Below are 15,624 nucleotides of genomic sequence, written 5' to 3'. Positions count from 1 at the left end.
TAAGATAGAACATTAAGGAATGGGGCTGGGCTTGGTGGCTCATGCCTGTAACCCCTGCACTTTGGGAGGCTGAGGTGGGCGGATTGCTTGAGCTCAGGTGTTTGAGATCAGCCTGGGCAACATAGCAAGACCCCATCTCTACCAAAAAAAAAAAAAATCCAAGTGTGGTGGTGTGTACCCGTGGTCCCAGCTACTTGGGAGGCTGAGGTGGGAGAATCGGTTGAGCCTGGGAGGCAGAGGCTGCAGTATGTTGGGGGATGGGGGAAAGAACATTAAGAAATGGCTTCTTTTTTTTTTTTTTTTTTTTTCTTTATTTTTTTGAGACGGAGTTTTCGCTCTGGTCGCCCAGGCTGGAGTGCAATGGCGTGATCTCGGCTCACTGCATGCAACCTCCGCCTCCTGGGTTCAAGCGATTCTCCTGCCTCAGCCTCCCGAGTAACTAGGATTACAGGCATGTGCCTCCCCGCCCGGCTAATTTTGTATTTTTAGTAGAGACGGGGTTTCTCCATGTTGGTCAGGCTGGTCTCGAACTCCTGACCTCACGTGATCCACCCGCCTCGGCCTCCCAAACTGCTAGGATTACAGGCGTGAGCCACCACGCCCGGCCAAGAAATGGCTTTTTGATTGAGATGTAGGGAGAATAAAAGGGGAGGATAAGTCAAGGTTTTACTATCCAAAAACATAAAGAAGGGTGGGAAGGTCCCACATGCCCCAAGAGTGAGCTTTACCTATTTTACAATTTTACCTGTGGCTGGCCCAGGGCCCTCAGACATTTGGTGTACAATATTTAGTTTACTTCAGGGTGCATTAATCACCTACACAGACTAATGCAACACTGAGGTTGTGGCTATATATGCTAAACCAATTAATTTATTGGAAAAGAAAAGAAAGAAAAATAATCACAGGTCTGGCTAGCTTCTAGACTATACTGATTATACAACCACACAAAATGTTCTGAATGCTCTGAGTAGACACTGAAAATAATCTTTTTCTTTCTTTCTTTTTTTTTTGAGACAGGGCCTCTCTCTGTTGCCCAGGCTGGAGTGCAGTGGCGCAGTCATGGCTCACTGCAGCCTCGACCTTTGGGACTCAAGTGATGGTCTTACCTCAGTCTCCCAAGTATCTGGGACTATAGGGGCACACCACCATGCCCAACTGATTTTTTTTTTTTTGTATAGACGAGGTCTCACTTTGTTGCCCAGACTGGTCTCGAACTCGTAGGCTCAAGACATCCACTCGCTTTGGCCTCTCGAAGTGTTGGGATTATAGGCATAAGCCACTGTGCCCAAAAATGTCTGGCTACACAGATTATCTTTTGGCACTCTGGTGCACTTGTTAGAAATTATGCTATCTCTTTTTTTTGGGGGGGACGGAGTCTTGCTCTATTGCCCAGACTGGAGTGCAATGGCATGATCTCAGCTCACTGCAACCTCCCCTTCCTGGGTTCAAGCAATTCTCCTGCCTCCACCTCTCGAGTAGCTGGGATTACAGGTGTGCACCATGCCCAGCTAATTTTTGTATTTTCAGTAGGGACGGGGTTTCACCATGTTGGCCAGGCTGGTCTTGAACTCTTGACCTCAGGTGATCCGCCCAGCTCGGCCTCCCAAAGTGCTGGGATTACAGGCGTGAGCCACCACGCCTGGCCGTCTCATCCTTATATGCCATTTTACTCTCAAACACCATAAAATAGACACTTTGGGGGTGACTGCTCATTTCCCTTGTCTGTGAATTTCTCTTTCCAAAAAGTGGACCTTTACAGATACATTTACATTATCTGACCCATAATACCTACTTAGTATATTTATGTTATAATACATTTGTATTATAAGTCTGTGTAACTCAGTAACCTGACTGCAGGGGAGCTGATTCACTGGATAGTTAAGTAGCCAATGAGATATTTTTTCTTTCAAGAGTTTGAGTAAGAGGCTCAGAGACTGAGAGCTAGGAGCCAACAGAGTTGAGGAATGGAAATAGACTAGAGGGGAAGTCCACAAACTCTTGTTTTAAAATTTTTCATACTTCCTAGCCGGGCGTGGTGGCAGGTGCCTGTAATCCCAGCTACTCGGGAGGCTGAGGCAGGAGAATCACTTGAACCCAGGAGGCGGAGCTTGCAGTGAGCCGAGATCACGCCACTGCACTTCAGCCTGGGCAACAGAGCAAGACTCTGTCTCAAAAAAAAAAAAAAAATAATTCCGTACTTCCAAACACCTGGATGTTCAGTGAGCTTTTGCTTTCATGAAATCTGTATCATTTATAATTTATTCCCTATTAAACTAATTTGAGCCTGGTGCAGTGGCTCATGGCTGTAATCCCAACACTTTGGGAGGCCAAGGAGGGAGCATCACTTGAAGCAAGAAGTTCAAAACCAGTCTGGGCAATATAGCAAGACCCTGTCTCTACAAAAAAAATTTTTTTTTTTTTAATTAGCTGGGTGCCGTAGCATGTGCTTGTAGTCCTAGCTACTCAGGAGGCTAAGGTAAGAGGATCACTGGAGCCCAAGAGTTTGGGCTGCAGTGAGTTATGACTGTGCCACTGCACTTCAGCCTGGGCCACACAGCAAAACTCTGTCTCTAAAAAATAAATAAATAAACGAATTTGGCTAGATTTCTACCACTTACAACACACTTTTAACTAAGACATTATATTACCTGATAATACAACTATACCTTACCTTTCTATTAACAATAACTTGGAACCACAGTAGACTGCAGTGATTATGGTAATCTCTGCTCTGTTACCTGTGCAATTATGGACCCATTAATCGTTTTCTTCATTTTTATTTTTATTTATTTATTTATTTTTTTTTGAGGTGGAGTCTCGCTCTGTCACCCAGGCTGGAGAGCAGTGGCTCAATCTCGGCTCACTGCAACCTTGCAACCTCCACCTTCTGGGTTCAAGGGATTTTCCTGCCTCAGCCTCCCAAGTAGCTGGGATTATAGGTGTGCACCACCATGCACAGCTAATTTTTTTTGTATTTTTAGTAGAGATGGGGTTTCACCATGTTTGCCAGACTGGTACCAATAGTTTTCTACTGAAGGAACAAAAAATCGTTTTCTGTTGAAGGCCATGAACCACAGTGAGGGCGCTGAGAATCAAATGAGGGCCTTTTTAAAAAGAAACAAAACCAAAAACAACTAATTTAGTTTAGAGATTTTAAAAAGTCTCTTAAGAAGAAATTTAAAATGTTAATATTGCTTGCTTTTAAAATTAAGAACAGAGTACATAAATTAAATCACTTTGAAACATTAACTTTATATGGATGTTTTGAAGAGGCAGAAGAGAAAACAGACACATGCGGGAGCCAGTGGGAGAAGAGAAGATAAGCCAGTGGGTAAGAGAAGATAAGCTAAAAGGAAATGGAAGAGTAAGAGACACATTAAAATAAAAATGAGGGGGAGGAAAAGAGGATGAAAGTAAACTATGAGTATGGATAGACAGAGGAAAGGGGTAAAGAAAAAATAAAAATAAGCTGGAGGGGGACTAATGTCAGAGGCATTTGAACCAGAGTGACTCCATTTTGAGCAAGGGCTAGGAAAATGACGCCGTGGCCGGGTGCAGTGGCTCACGCCTGTAATCCCAGCACTTTGGGAGGAGGAGGTGGGCGGATCGCTTGAGATCAGGAATTCCAGACCAGCCTGGCCAACATGCTGAAACCCTGTCTACTAAAAATACAAAAACTAGCTGAGTATGGTGGCACACACCTGTAATCCCAGCTACTTGGGAGGCTGAGGCAGGAGAACTGCTTGAATCCAGGAGGCAGAGGTTGCAGTAAGCCAGGATGACACCACTGCCCTCCAGCCTGGGTGATAGAGCAAAACTGTCTCAAAAAAAAAAAAAAATGGCCAGGACTTGCTGGGCTGCATTCCCAGAAAGTTAGGCATTCCTAGCCTCTAGATGTTTATGGCTAAGGGAACAAATTAATAATGTTTACTAAACAGACCCAGACTTGGGAGTGTCCAGATATTCCAATATCTGGAGAACAAAGGCATTCCTAATTTTGCTTTAAAGATAATAATATCGATTCTTGCAAAATATAGTAATTAAGAAAATTAAGAAAATTAATCCTTTATCGGCCGGGCACGGTGGCTCACACCTGTAATCCCAGCACTTTGGGAGGCCGAGGCGGGTGGATCATCTGAGGTCAGGAGTTTGAGACAAGCCTGGCTAACACAGTGAAACCCTGTCCCTACTGAAAATACAAAAAATTAGCCAAGCGTGGTGGTGGGCACCTGTAGTCCCAGCTACTCGGGAGGCTGAGGCAGGAGAATGGTGTGAACCCGGGAGGTGGAGCTTGCAGTGAGCCGAGATCGAGCCACTGCACTCCAGCCTAGGCGACAGAGCCAGACTCTGTCTCCAAAAAAAAAAAAAAAAAAAAAAGAAAGAAAATCCTTTATCACAAACCCTTGTGGCAGAGAGCACATCTCCTCATATATATACTAGCATTGTACCTAGGGCGGATGCGTTCCTCCTCCTACTTTCAGGCACGTCCTACTCTGTCTATGTAGTAGCTGTTCTTTCACCACTTTACTTTCTTAATAAACTTGCTTTTATTTTGCACTGCAGACTTGCCCTGAATTCTTTCTTGTGCGAGATCCAAGAACCCTCTCTTGGGGTCTGGATCGGCACCCCTTTCCTGTAACAGTAAGACACCTGTCAAGGAGAAAGATACATAGCAGAAGAGGAGCTAGGGGGAAAAAACATGGAGAGGCAGGCAGAGGCTGGGTAGATTTAGCGGTAATAGTTAGGGGCCGCTCCCAGATTTTGTGGGGAAGGGAGAGGAGGGAGGCTGTCTCTATTTTTTTTTTTTTTTTGAGACGAAGTCTCGCTCTTGTCCCCCAGGCTGGGGTGCAATGGCATAATCTCGGCTCCCTGCAACCTCTGCCTCCCGGGTTCAAGCGATTCTCCTGCCTCAGCCCCCCGAGTACCTGAGATTACAGGCACCTGCCACCACACCCGGCTAATTTTTGTATTTTTAGTAGAGATGGGGTTTCACCATGTTGGCCAGGCTGGTCTCGAACTCCTGACCTCAGGTGATCCACTTGCCTTGGCCTCCCAAAGTCCTGGGATTACAGGCGTGAGCCACCACGCCCAGCCTGAGGCTGTCTCTTATAGCACTTACTGCTTACAGCCCTTAACTAAGTTAATTAATTGGTTAAGTTTGTCTGCAGGTCTTCCACTGCTACAAACCTCAAGTATTTAGTGGTTCTGCTCAAAGAATATGCTAAGGCAACTTATCAAGGGAGCTATTCCCAAATTATATTCCTTAGAGCACTAGTTATCATAGATTATCTTTTTCTTCTTTTTAGAGACAGGGTCTAGCTCTGTCACCCAGGCTGGAGTGCAGTGGCATGATCATAGCTCACTGAAGCCTCGACCTCCTGGGCTCAAACCACCCTCCTACTTCAGCCTCCTGAGCAGCTGGGGATGCAGGTCCACGCCACCATGCCCAGCTAATTAAAAAAAATTTTTTTTGGTTAGAGACAGGGTCTTGATTTGTTGTCTAGGCTGGTCTTGAACTCCTAGCTTCAAGTAATCCTCCTGCCTCAGCTTCCCAAGGTGTTAGGATTACAGACGTGACACCGCATCCAGCCTAGATTTTCATATTTTAAAAATAGCCCCTAAAATAAATTGGGAAATACTAGGTTAATCAAAATTAAACAGGTTTCTTTGCTGCAATACTTCTTCGAGCCTTTGATACGAATTTTTAAGACAGTGCCTTATGGAATACAGGGATTTCCAAACTTACTTGATCACAGAATGCATCTTTTAAAAAGAATCACAGGCTGGGTGCGGTGGCTTACGCTTGTAATTCCAGCACTTTGGGAGGCTGAGGCGGGTGGATCACTTGAGGTCAGGAGTTCGAGACCAGCCTGGCCAATATGGTGAAACCTCGTCTCTACTAAAAGTACAAAAATTAGTTGAGCTTGGGGCGCCTGTAATCCCAGCTCTCAGGAGGCTGAGGCAGGAGAATCGCTCGAACCTGGAAGGCAGAGGTTGCAGTAAGCCAAGATTGCGCCACTGCACAAGAGCAAGACTCCATCTCAAAAAAAAAAAAAAAAAAAAAAGAATCACAGGTGAGGCACAGTAGCTCATGCCTGTAACCCCAGCACTTTGGGAGGCTGAGGCGGGCAGATCACTTGAGATCAGGAGTTCGAGACCACCTTGATGAAACCCCCATCTCTACTAAAAATACAAAAATTGGCCAGGTGCCGTGGCGCATGTCTGTGGTCCCAGCTATTCGGGAGGCTGAGGGAGGAGAATCGCTTGAACCTGGAAGGCGGGGGTTGCAGTGAGCCGATTGTTCCACTGCACTCCAGCCCCAGGTGACAGAGTGAGACTGACTCAAAAAAAAAAAAGAAAGAAAAAAATATATATAAAAAGAATCACAGGAACGAGTGTTCTGCAGAGCACTCCTTGAGAGCACTGCACGAGGAGGACATTAACACCCCAAAGGCCAGGCAACATCAGATAAAAGGCCAAACCTGGCTCAAAGCCTAGAGGTTTCCTATTCTATAGCTAACATTGCTATGTATTTATCTCATATTATATTCACATAACTTTAAACACTTTTTATGGGAAAAGTTCAAAATTTCTATTCTTACATTTAACGCCCTCCGTACACCTAGCTCTTCCAATATATTTATTTATCCTTATTAACACTGTATTAAACAATATTCTCGTTTCCTTTACTGCTAAACTAATCCCAGCACTTTAGGAGGCTGAGGTAGGCAGATTACACGAGCCCAGGAGCTCGAGACCAGCCCGGCCACCATGGTGAAACCCCGTTTCTACTAAAAATACAAAAATTAGCTGGGCATGGCGGCACACACCTGTAGTCCCAGCTACTTGGGAGGCCGAGGCATAATGATTGCTTGAACCTGGGAGGCATAAGTTGCAGTGAGCTGAGATCTGGCCACTGCACCCAGCCTGGATGAGAGAGCGAGATAGTCTCAAAAAACAAAACAAAACCAAAAATTATAAAAAAGTGATTATTAGCTTCCCCCAACACCTACAATGCCAAAGGCGTCTTTCCTACATCCTAGGCACATAGTGGCCTCCTTGTAAGGGTCTCCTTGTAACTAAGATCTCCCCAATGAATTGAGAACCGAAAGAATCTATACCATGTTGGCCTCACCTGCTTAAAAGAAACTTTGCTTAGTATAGAGCTTCTCTTTCTCATTCCCCTGAACTGACACACAGTGTGCTTATAACCCAGCTTTGCTCACGTAGATGATGGTAACATCCTAGGCATGGCAGAAAATTAAGGGAGAAGGAAGCCGAATGATGGCCTGCTGCAGAACCACTCCACCAACTTGGACCACTCTATACACAAGAGAGAAATAAACTTTCATCTTTAATGAAGGCACTGTAATTCTAAATTTCCTTAATATACAAATCTACAGTTATGCTCACATATACATTATTTTTCTAAACCTTTTTCACTTGGATTTTGTCCCTTTTTATTTCAGGCAAGTAGTTATCCTCTATTAGCATGTTAGTCTGAACACTGAAAACTAAGGCTGGCCAGGCGCAGTGGTTCAGGCTTGAAATCCCAGCATTTTGGGAGGCCGAGGTAGGTGGATTGCTTCAGCCCAGGAGTTTCAGACCAACCTGGGCAACATGGCCAAACCCTGTCTTTACAAAAAAAGATACAAAAATAAGCTAGGCGTGGTGGTGTGTGCCTGTAGTCTCAGCCACTTGGGAGGCTGAGGCAAGAGAATTGCTTGAGCCTGGGAGGTGGAGGTTGCAGTGAGCCAACATTGTGCCACTGCATTCCAGCCTGAGTGACAGACCCTGTCTCAGAAAGAAAAGAAAGAAAGAAAGAAAGAAAGAAAGAAAGAAAGAAAGAAAGAAAGAAAGAAGGAAGGAAGGAAAGAAAGAAAGAAAGAAAGAAAGAAAGAAAGAAAGAAAGAAAGAAAGAAAGAAAGAAAGAAAGAAAGAAAGAAAGAAAGAAAGAAAGAAAACGAAGGCTAATCATGATCATAATTATCAACTCACTATCCTATTGTTCTGTAATATATTTATTATGCTTTCAAGCTACCTCATGAGCTAAGCAGGTTCCTTTTTGTCGGTTTATATCCAATCACCAATAAACCTTCAAACATGACATTTCCCACAAATTCTTCATGATATGATTACAACTAATGACAAGAATACATCTTCATGACCTACAGTAACTTTCTACAAAATAAAATATGCAAGGATATCTATTATTCAAAATTAGACTCTGTAATTTCTTGACGAAAGATACAGAATGATTTAATAGTAATCGTTTTATTTTATTTTATTTTTATTTTTTGAGACGGAGTCTCGCTCTTTCACCCAGGCTGGAGTGCAGTGGCGCGATCTCGGCTCACTGCAGGCTCCGCCCCCCGGGGTTCACGCCATTCTCCTGCCTCAGCCTCCCGCGTAGCTGGGACTACAGGCGCCTGCCACCTCGCCCGGCTAATTTTTTGTATTTTTAGTAGAGACGGGGTTTCACCGTGTTAGCCAGGATGGTCTCGATCTCCTGACCTCGTGATCCGCCCGCCTCGGCCTCCCAAAGTGCTGGGATTACAGGCGTGAGCCACCGCGCCCGGCCAATAGTAATCGTTTTAAATGCAATCTTATGGTAAAACATTCTGGTAAATTAGAGAAAAGCAAGTATTTGGAGGTAGCTACTGAAATATGTATGTATTTACAAATAGAACTTTGGTAAAGAGCCAAACAAAATAAATTATGACTCACTGTCAGTAAACATTCCCTAAATGTCCTTGCATTATAATGCGAGAGTTACTGTTCGGTTTTAATAATGTATATAAAATGAATTATTATTTACATCCTTCTTCAAGGCATTAAAAAACAATCATCTAGGCCAGGCGCGGTGGGTCACGCGCCTGTAATCTCAGCACTTTGGGAGGCTGAGGCAGGTGGATCACCTGAGGTCGGGAATTCAAGACCAGCCTGACCAACATGGGGAAACCTCCGTCTCTACTAAAAATAGAAAATTAGCCAGGTGTAGTGGTGCATGCCTGTAATCCCAGCTACTCGGGAGGCTGAGGCTGGAGAATTGCTGGAACCTGGGAGGCGGAGTTTGCAGTGGGCCGAGATCGCGCCATTGCACTCCAGCCTAGGCAACAAGAGCGAAACTCCGTCTCAAAAAAAAAAAAAAAAAAAAGTTAAAAAACAATCATCTGTATCACCTATTTAGCAGATTTAAAATCTAACAAATTAATTATCCTTTAATTTCTTGTCAATAAGTTGAGCTACTTTTTTTTTTTTTTTTTTTGAGACCGAGTCTGGCTCTGTCGCCCAGGCTGGAGTGCAGTGGTATGATCTCAGCTCACTGCAAACTCCGCCTCCCAGGTTCAAGCGATTCTCCTGCCTCAGCCTCCTGAGTAGCTGGGACTACAGACACGCACCAACATGCCCAGCTAATTTTTGTATTTTTGGTAAAGACGGGGGTTTCACCTTATTGGCCAGGCTGGTCTTGAACTCTTGACCTCGTGATCCACCCGCCTCAGTATCCCAGAGTGCTGGAATTACAGGCATGAGCCACCATGCCCAGCCAAGTTGAGCTACTTTTAAGGAACTAATTAAACACAATAAGATTTTATTACCCATGTGTCTTGTAGTTGCAACTCAAAGTAGCTGTTAGAAGTTTAAGACATAAAGGTTTTTATTGTATTCACTTCAGAGGGTGGGTCAAGAGCTAATAGCAAATGCTTTTTTTCTGAGCCTGATATATCGCAAAGTTTACCTCTGATTGAGATCACATGTGAAGGAATTTGCAATCAACTTAGAATGGTAAAACTGGAAGGAATGTTAGAGATCACAACGACTTTCATTTTACAGATGAGGAATCAAACGTTTGAAAAATTATTTTAATAAAAGGAGGCTTCTTGAAAAGGAAAAACATTTTTCATGGAATTTTAAGTGTTGTACAAATCCAATCAATAATCTTTTAACACCTCTCTGAAGGGCTGGCCTTACCATCTTTCCACTTCACACACAGGAAAACCAAGGTATAAGCAAACTAAGCAGTTCACTCATTATCTCTATGAATCAGCATCATTGCTGGGAACGGAAGCCAAAACTTTGAATGTTGGACCATTCTCACAGATGTAGGCTGATCTCATTCGCAGTGATGCTGGCTGGGGGCGAGGGGAAGCCATGTTTGGGAAGTCCCCTCATGGAACACTGCATTTCACAAGCAGAGTACTTGCTGACTAACGCAAAACGCTTCCTTAAATGAGTTCCAATGGATAATGCAGTCTTTAAGAAACAAAACAGTACAATATATCAGTTTCACCATCTTCCTCTAAAACGAAGTGCCTTTGAATCCTAGACATTTAAAATTTGCTTTAAACCTGCTTCCATCTCAAATATTCAGGAAATGCATATAATTTTATTTACTTTTTATTTACACAAGTCGCCGTTGTGAAACCCTTCATGTCCCCAGCGGATATTTAGGAGGAGACTATTCATTTGGATCCCTCCTTCTGTCTTTAGAAATATTATCACCCTGGAACGTTAAGTACTGATCATAAGCAAAATAAAAGTTCCTGGCAAATCTCAATATGTCTTTTTCCCACCAAACATGACAAACTTCTAAAGACAACCCTTACACACACACACACACACCCTCAGCTGTGCCAGTGTCCCTGATATTGCATCTAGTTAACCTACAAGACCCATTCCCACGGGTCATGACCCAGTATTTCTGATGACCACATTCAGTGCTGTGAGGTGCCCAAACAATTACCGCATCCACCTCTCTGTGAACCATGCCCAGTGAGCTCATGCAGGAACCTGGGTTGGAGCGCTCCTTGCTGTGAAGCTAAAGGATCTATCACGAATCTGGGAACCCTCCCTCGCGGTTCTCCCGGCCACACAGCGTGGGAGCCGCTGGGTTAGGGCAGGAAAAGGGGCGCCTGCTTGGAGGAGGGTGGTCGGGTCATGCTGTGCGCAGCCAGGGAAGCCGAGTTTGGGAAGACAGCCGGGAAGCCGGAGGGGATAAAAATACCCAAAGGGGCTGAAAGAGTTGGGGAAGAGGGGGCGGCGAGGACGACCCCGGTTCAGGCGGGAAAGGAAAGATGGAAAGGGGGCGCAGGAAATGGGCGCCAAAGAAAGAAGTGAGAAATTGCGGAGGAGGAAGTCGTCCCTGGAAGAGGAGGGGCAAAGGGGAAGCGAGAATGGAGTGTTTGCACTTTCGAGAGGGAAGGGCCAGAGCCTCTCCCGACCAGGGCCGGCGGGGCGGGCGCCTGGGGAAGGAGCGTCTGGGCGGGCTGAGGGGACGGCGCGGTGCCCAAGATCCCCGGGGTCCCTACCTGAACCGCTCCTGTCCCGCCGTGTCCCAGAGCTGTAGCTTGATCCTCTTGCCCGGCTCGATCTCCAGCAGGCGGGAGAAGAAGTCCACGCCGACGGTGGGGTCGCAGGCTGGGGAGCGCAGCCCGGGGAAGCGGCCCTGGGTGAAGCGGTGCAGGAGGCAGGACTTGCCCACGGTAGAGTCCCCGATCACGATGAGGCGGAACTGGTAGATCCAGATGGTCTCCATCGCTCACGTGCCCCACTGGCTCCCGGGCCGCCCCACCCGCGGGGTAAGTTCAGCGGCGGGAACTGTCCTTTCAGCACCTCGCGGGCGCCCGCCCGCCGCCTTCCAGCATATTCCTGCGGCTGCGGCCGCCGCCTGGTGCCCGCCCTCTCGGGAGAGAGAGGCGGGGCCAGGCCCGGTTAGGGGCGGGGCCTCGGGACGGGGGCGGGGCGGGGGCGGTGGCGCGTGGGAGGGGGAAGCAGGTTTGCTGCCGCGAACTCCCGCCCCTGACCGGCTGCAAATCACTCTCCCTCAACGCTCACTGGGCGCCGGCAGGAAAGTGGGCGTGGCGAGAAGACGAGACAGCAGCAACAACCAAGGAAAATGAAGCAAGGTCTCAACTCCGGGAGGGTCAGCCAATGAAAAGTGAGAGTCGTTTTCTTACAGGCGTCAGGGCGGGTTGGTCAGATTAGAGCTCTGATTTTGGAAGTCCCTGAGGCCATAACTTGGGTCATTGCTTTGCTTCCTCTTTTTTTTTTTTTTTTTTTTTTTTGTCCCCCAGGCTGGATTGCAGTGGTGAGATCTCGGCTCATTGCAGCCTCAAGCGATCTGCCCACCTCAGCCTCCCAAGCAGCGGGGACCACGGGTGTGCGCCACCACACCTGGCTAATTTTCTTCTGGGTTAAAAAAAATTTTTTTTAGAGGCGTGGTCTCGCTATGTTGCTTAGGCTAGTCTCAAACTCCTGGGCTCAAGCGATCCATCCACCTCACCCTCCTGAGTAGCTGGGACTACAGGCAGGGGCCACCACATCCTGCTAATTTTCTAACTTTTTGTAGAGATGGGGTCTTGCTGTGTTGCCCAGGCTAGTCTCGAACTCCTGACCTCAAGCGATCCTCCAGGCTCAGCCTCCCAGTGCTGGGATTACAGGTGTGAGCCACTGCACCCTGCTTTCTTGTCTTGATGAGAGCCACCTCCAAGGCATTTTAAGGTGAAGGAGTTTTGGGCAGGACTGAAATAAATTTGCACAGCCAGTTCTGGATGCTTCTTGCAAGGGCTCTGGCTGTTGCTGCGTGCTCCCACTCTCTGTTCTTCACTGCTATGGGTACCACAGAAGAGTGAGAAACGCCCAGGGGCCCTCCAACCCTGGGGACAGTGGCAAGAAAAAAAAAAGCCAGGGAAATGTTGAGAAGCTCATGAAATTTTCAGCTCTCCTTGGTCTCCATTGTTTAAGTCAGAAAAAAGCGAACAGGTGGTCTCTTAGCTCATGTCTGATTAATGAGGTAAGTAAACAAAGCAGAACTTAAATTCTGGTGAGATCTTACTACTTTCTTGTGCCTTTCCTCAAATTGAGTAATAGTGACGTCAAGGTTCATCTTTAAAAAGTTAAGGCCGGGCGCGGTGGCTCAAGCCTGTAATCCCAGCACTTTGGGAGGCTGAGGAGGGCGGATCACGAGGTCAGGAGATCGAGACCATCCTGGCTAACACGGTGAAACCCCGTCTCTACTAAAAATACAAAAAATTAGCCGGACGTGTTGGCGGGCGCCTGTAGTCCCAGCTACTTGGGAGGCTGAGGCAGGAGAATGGCGTGAACCCGGGAGGCGGAGCTTGCAGTGAGCTGAGATCACGCCATTGCACTCCAGCCTGGGGGACAGAGCAAGACTCCGTCTCAAAAAAAAAAAAAAAAAAAAAGTTAAAAACAGTTTAAAAGTGTGTGTTTAGGCTGGGCGCAGTGGCTCACGCCTGTAATCCCAGCACTTTGGGAGGCCGAGGCGGGCGGATCGCCCGAGGTCAAGAGTTCGAGACCAGCCTGGCCAACATGGCGAAACTTCGTCTTTATTAAAACTACAAAAATGGCCAGGTGCAGTGGTTCATGCCTGTAATCCCAGCACTTTGGGAGGCCGAGGTGTGTGGATCACGAGGTCAGGAGTTCAAGACCAGCCTGGCCAAGATGGTGAAACTTCCTCTCTACTAAAAATACAAAAATTAGCCAGGCGCGGTGGCAGGCGCCTGTAATCCCAGCTACTCGGAAGGCTGAGGCAGGAGAATCGCTTGAACCTGGGGGGCAGAGGTTGCAGTGAGCTGAGATAGCGCCACTGCACTCCAGCCTGGACGACAAAGCAAGACTCCTTGTCTCAAAAAAAAAAAAAGCTACAAAAATTAGCCAAGCATGGTGGCACATGCCTGTAACCCCAGGTACTTGGGAGGCTGAGGCAGGATAATCACTTTAACCCGGGAAGTGGAGGCTGCAGTGAGCCGAGATTGTGCCATTGCACTCCAGCCTGGGCAACAAGAGTGAAACTCCGTCTCAAAAAAAAAAAAAAAAAAGCGTGTGTTTACCAAAACAAAATTTTCAACAATTCCATTTTTTTCTTGTGCACATCCCAAATTCTGATACCGGTATTCATCCCTATTTCCTTTCCTGTTTTGGAGGAATTGGTGTTGCTGTGTTTAATCCCCTTCCACTTATCTTTCTGGGGCTTTTCCCAACAGTGGACTTTTATTTCATACCTTTTATACCTTGAATCTCCCCTTCTCCAGTGGCTTCTGCTCCTCAGCCTATAAACATGCTCAATTATCTACAATTCTAAAACTAAGCAAAACACCTCTTCATTATGTCTCCCCTTCAGATTGTTGACTCCTTCATCATTCTCCTTTTCAAATATCAGAAATGATCATCTATTATCATTTCTCATTTACCAGTTAGTCTTCAAGGAGGCTTATATACCCCTAAAATACTCTCTGTGCCTAATATACCACTGCTTTTGATAAGGCTGTCAGGGACTTCCTAATTATTAAATCCAAGCCCCCATCCCCACCATCCTCACCACCACCCCACTACACTGTAATCTAGCTTTAGTTGTCATTCTCCTTTTTTTTTGAGACGGAGTCTCGCTCTGTCGCGATCTTGGCTCACTGCAGCCTCTGCCTCCTGGGTTCAAGCGATTCTCCTGTCTCAGCCTCTTGAGTAGCTGGGAATACAGGCGTGCACCACCACACCCAGCTAATCTTTGTATTTTTAGTAGAGACGAGGTTTCACCATGTTGGCTAGACTGATCTTGAACTCCTGACCTCAAGTGATCCGTCCTCCTTGGCCTCCCAAAGTGCTGGGATTACAGGCATGAGCCACAGCGCCTGGCCGTGACTGAATTTTATGCAAGCACAACCTGAACACCCTTATTCCTTGGCTTCCACAAAAGCATTCTCTCCTAATTTTCTGTTCTTTTTAACCTTCTTCAATGACTCCTCTTTCTATGATTCATTTCTTCAATACTGAAGATCTTAAGAGATCCTTCCTTCATCTCTTCTCCGTCTCCCTGCTTTTACCTTCACTTTGGGCTTTTTCTGGCAACCTCATGTACTCCAGTGACTTCAGTTACCCCCTTACCCATATCAAATGTCTTCCCCCAGTCTCTGCTCTGTATTCAGGACCCGCATTTCCAACTACTTCTCTTAGATGTTGGATATGCATTTCAGACTCTACGTATCTGTGTTGGTTAGGATTCTTTGAAAAAAACTTCAGTTAGGGTGATATTAAAAGATGAGAGCACTTATTCTAAAGATATAGAGTGTTTTTACACAATCCACAGGCAGGAATGATGTTGGCATCAGAAAGGTATTTGAACCGGGAAAGAGAAAGCTGCTGCTGGGCGCAGTGGCTCATGTCTCTAATCCCAGCACTTTGGGAGGCCAAGACAGGTGGATCACCTGAGGTTAGGGGTTCGAGACCAGCCTGACCAATATGGTGAATCCCTGCCTCTACTAAAAATACAAAAATAAGCTGGGTGTAGTGGCATGCGCCTGTAGTCCCAGCTACTTGGGAGGCTGAGACAGGAGAATTGCTTGAACCCAGGTGGTGGAGGTTGCAGTGAGCGGAGATCATGCCACTGCATTCCAGCCTGAGTGACAGAGCAAGACTCTGTCTCAAAAAAAAAAAAAAAGAGAAAGCTGCAAGGGAAAATGTCTCTCTGTCTGTTTCATGTCCACTTCCTTCTGACATCTGCTAATTCTTGACTTTGTGCAGGCCCACTTTCTCTGCTGCTTAGTCCATGTGGAAGACTATAGCTGCTGCAGTTTCCTGTTAGGTATCTAGACACACACAGACACTTATTTT

The 15,624-nt window shown here is 46.4% G+C and overlaps 1 protein-coding gene across 1 annotated transcript in view; it reads right to left on the bottom strand.

Moving 5' to 3' along the window:
- RAB39A (RAB39A, member RAS oncogene family) overlaps nt 1–11,657 on the bottom strand; it is a 36,264-nt gene extending 24,607 nt beyond the window's left edge. Inside the window, exon 1 of the mRNA XM_032167301.1 lies at nt 11,310–11,657. Coding sequence (XP_032023192.1) covers nt 11,310–11,536 — 227 coding nt within the window. The 5' untranslated portion in view covers nt 11,537–11,657. The remainder of the gene's footprint in view (nt 1–11,309) is intronic.
- Between the last annotated feature and the right edge of the window lie 3,967 nt (nt 11,658–15,624).

Source organism: Hylobates moloch, unplaced genomic scaffold, assembly GCF_009828535.3.
Source record: "Hylobates moloch isolate HMO894 unplaced genomic scaffold, HMol_V3 SCAFFOLD_11, whole genome shotgun sequence".
Lineage (NCBI taxonomy): Eukaryota > Metazoa > Chordata > Mammalia > Primates > Hylobatidae > Hylobates > Hylobates moloch.
Note: the sequence above shows the minus strand (reverse complement) of the source record. Positions and strands in the feature narration are given on the sequence as shown.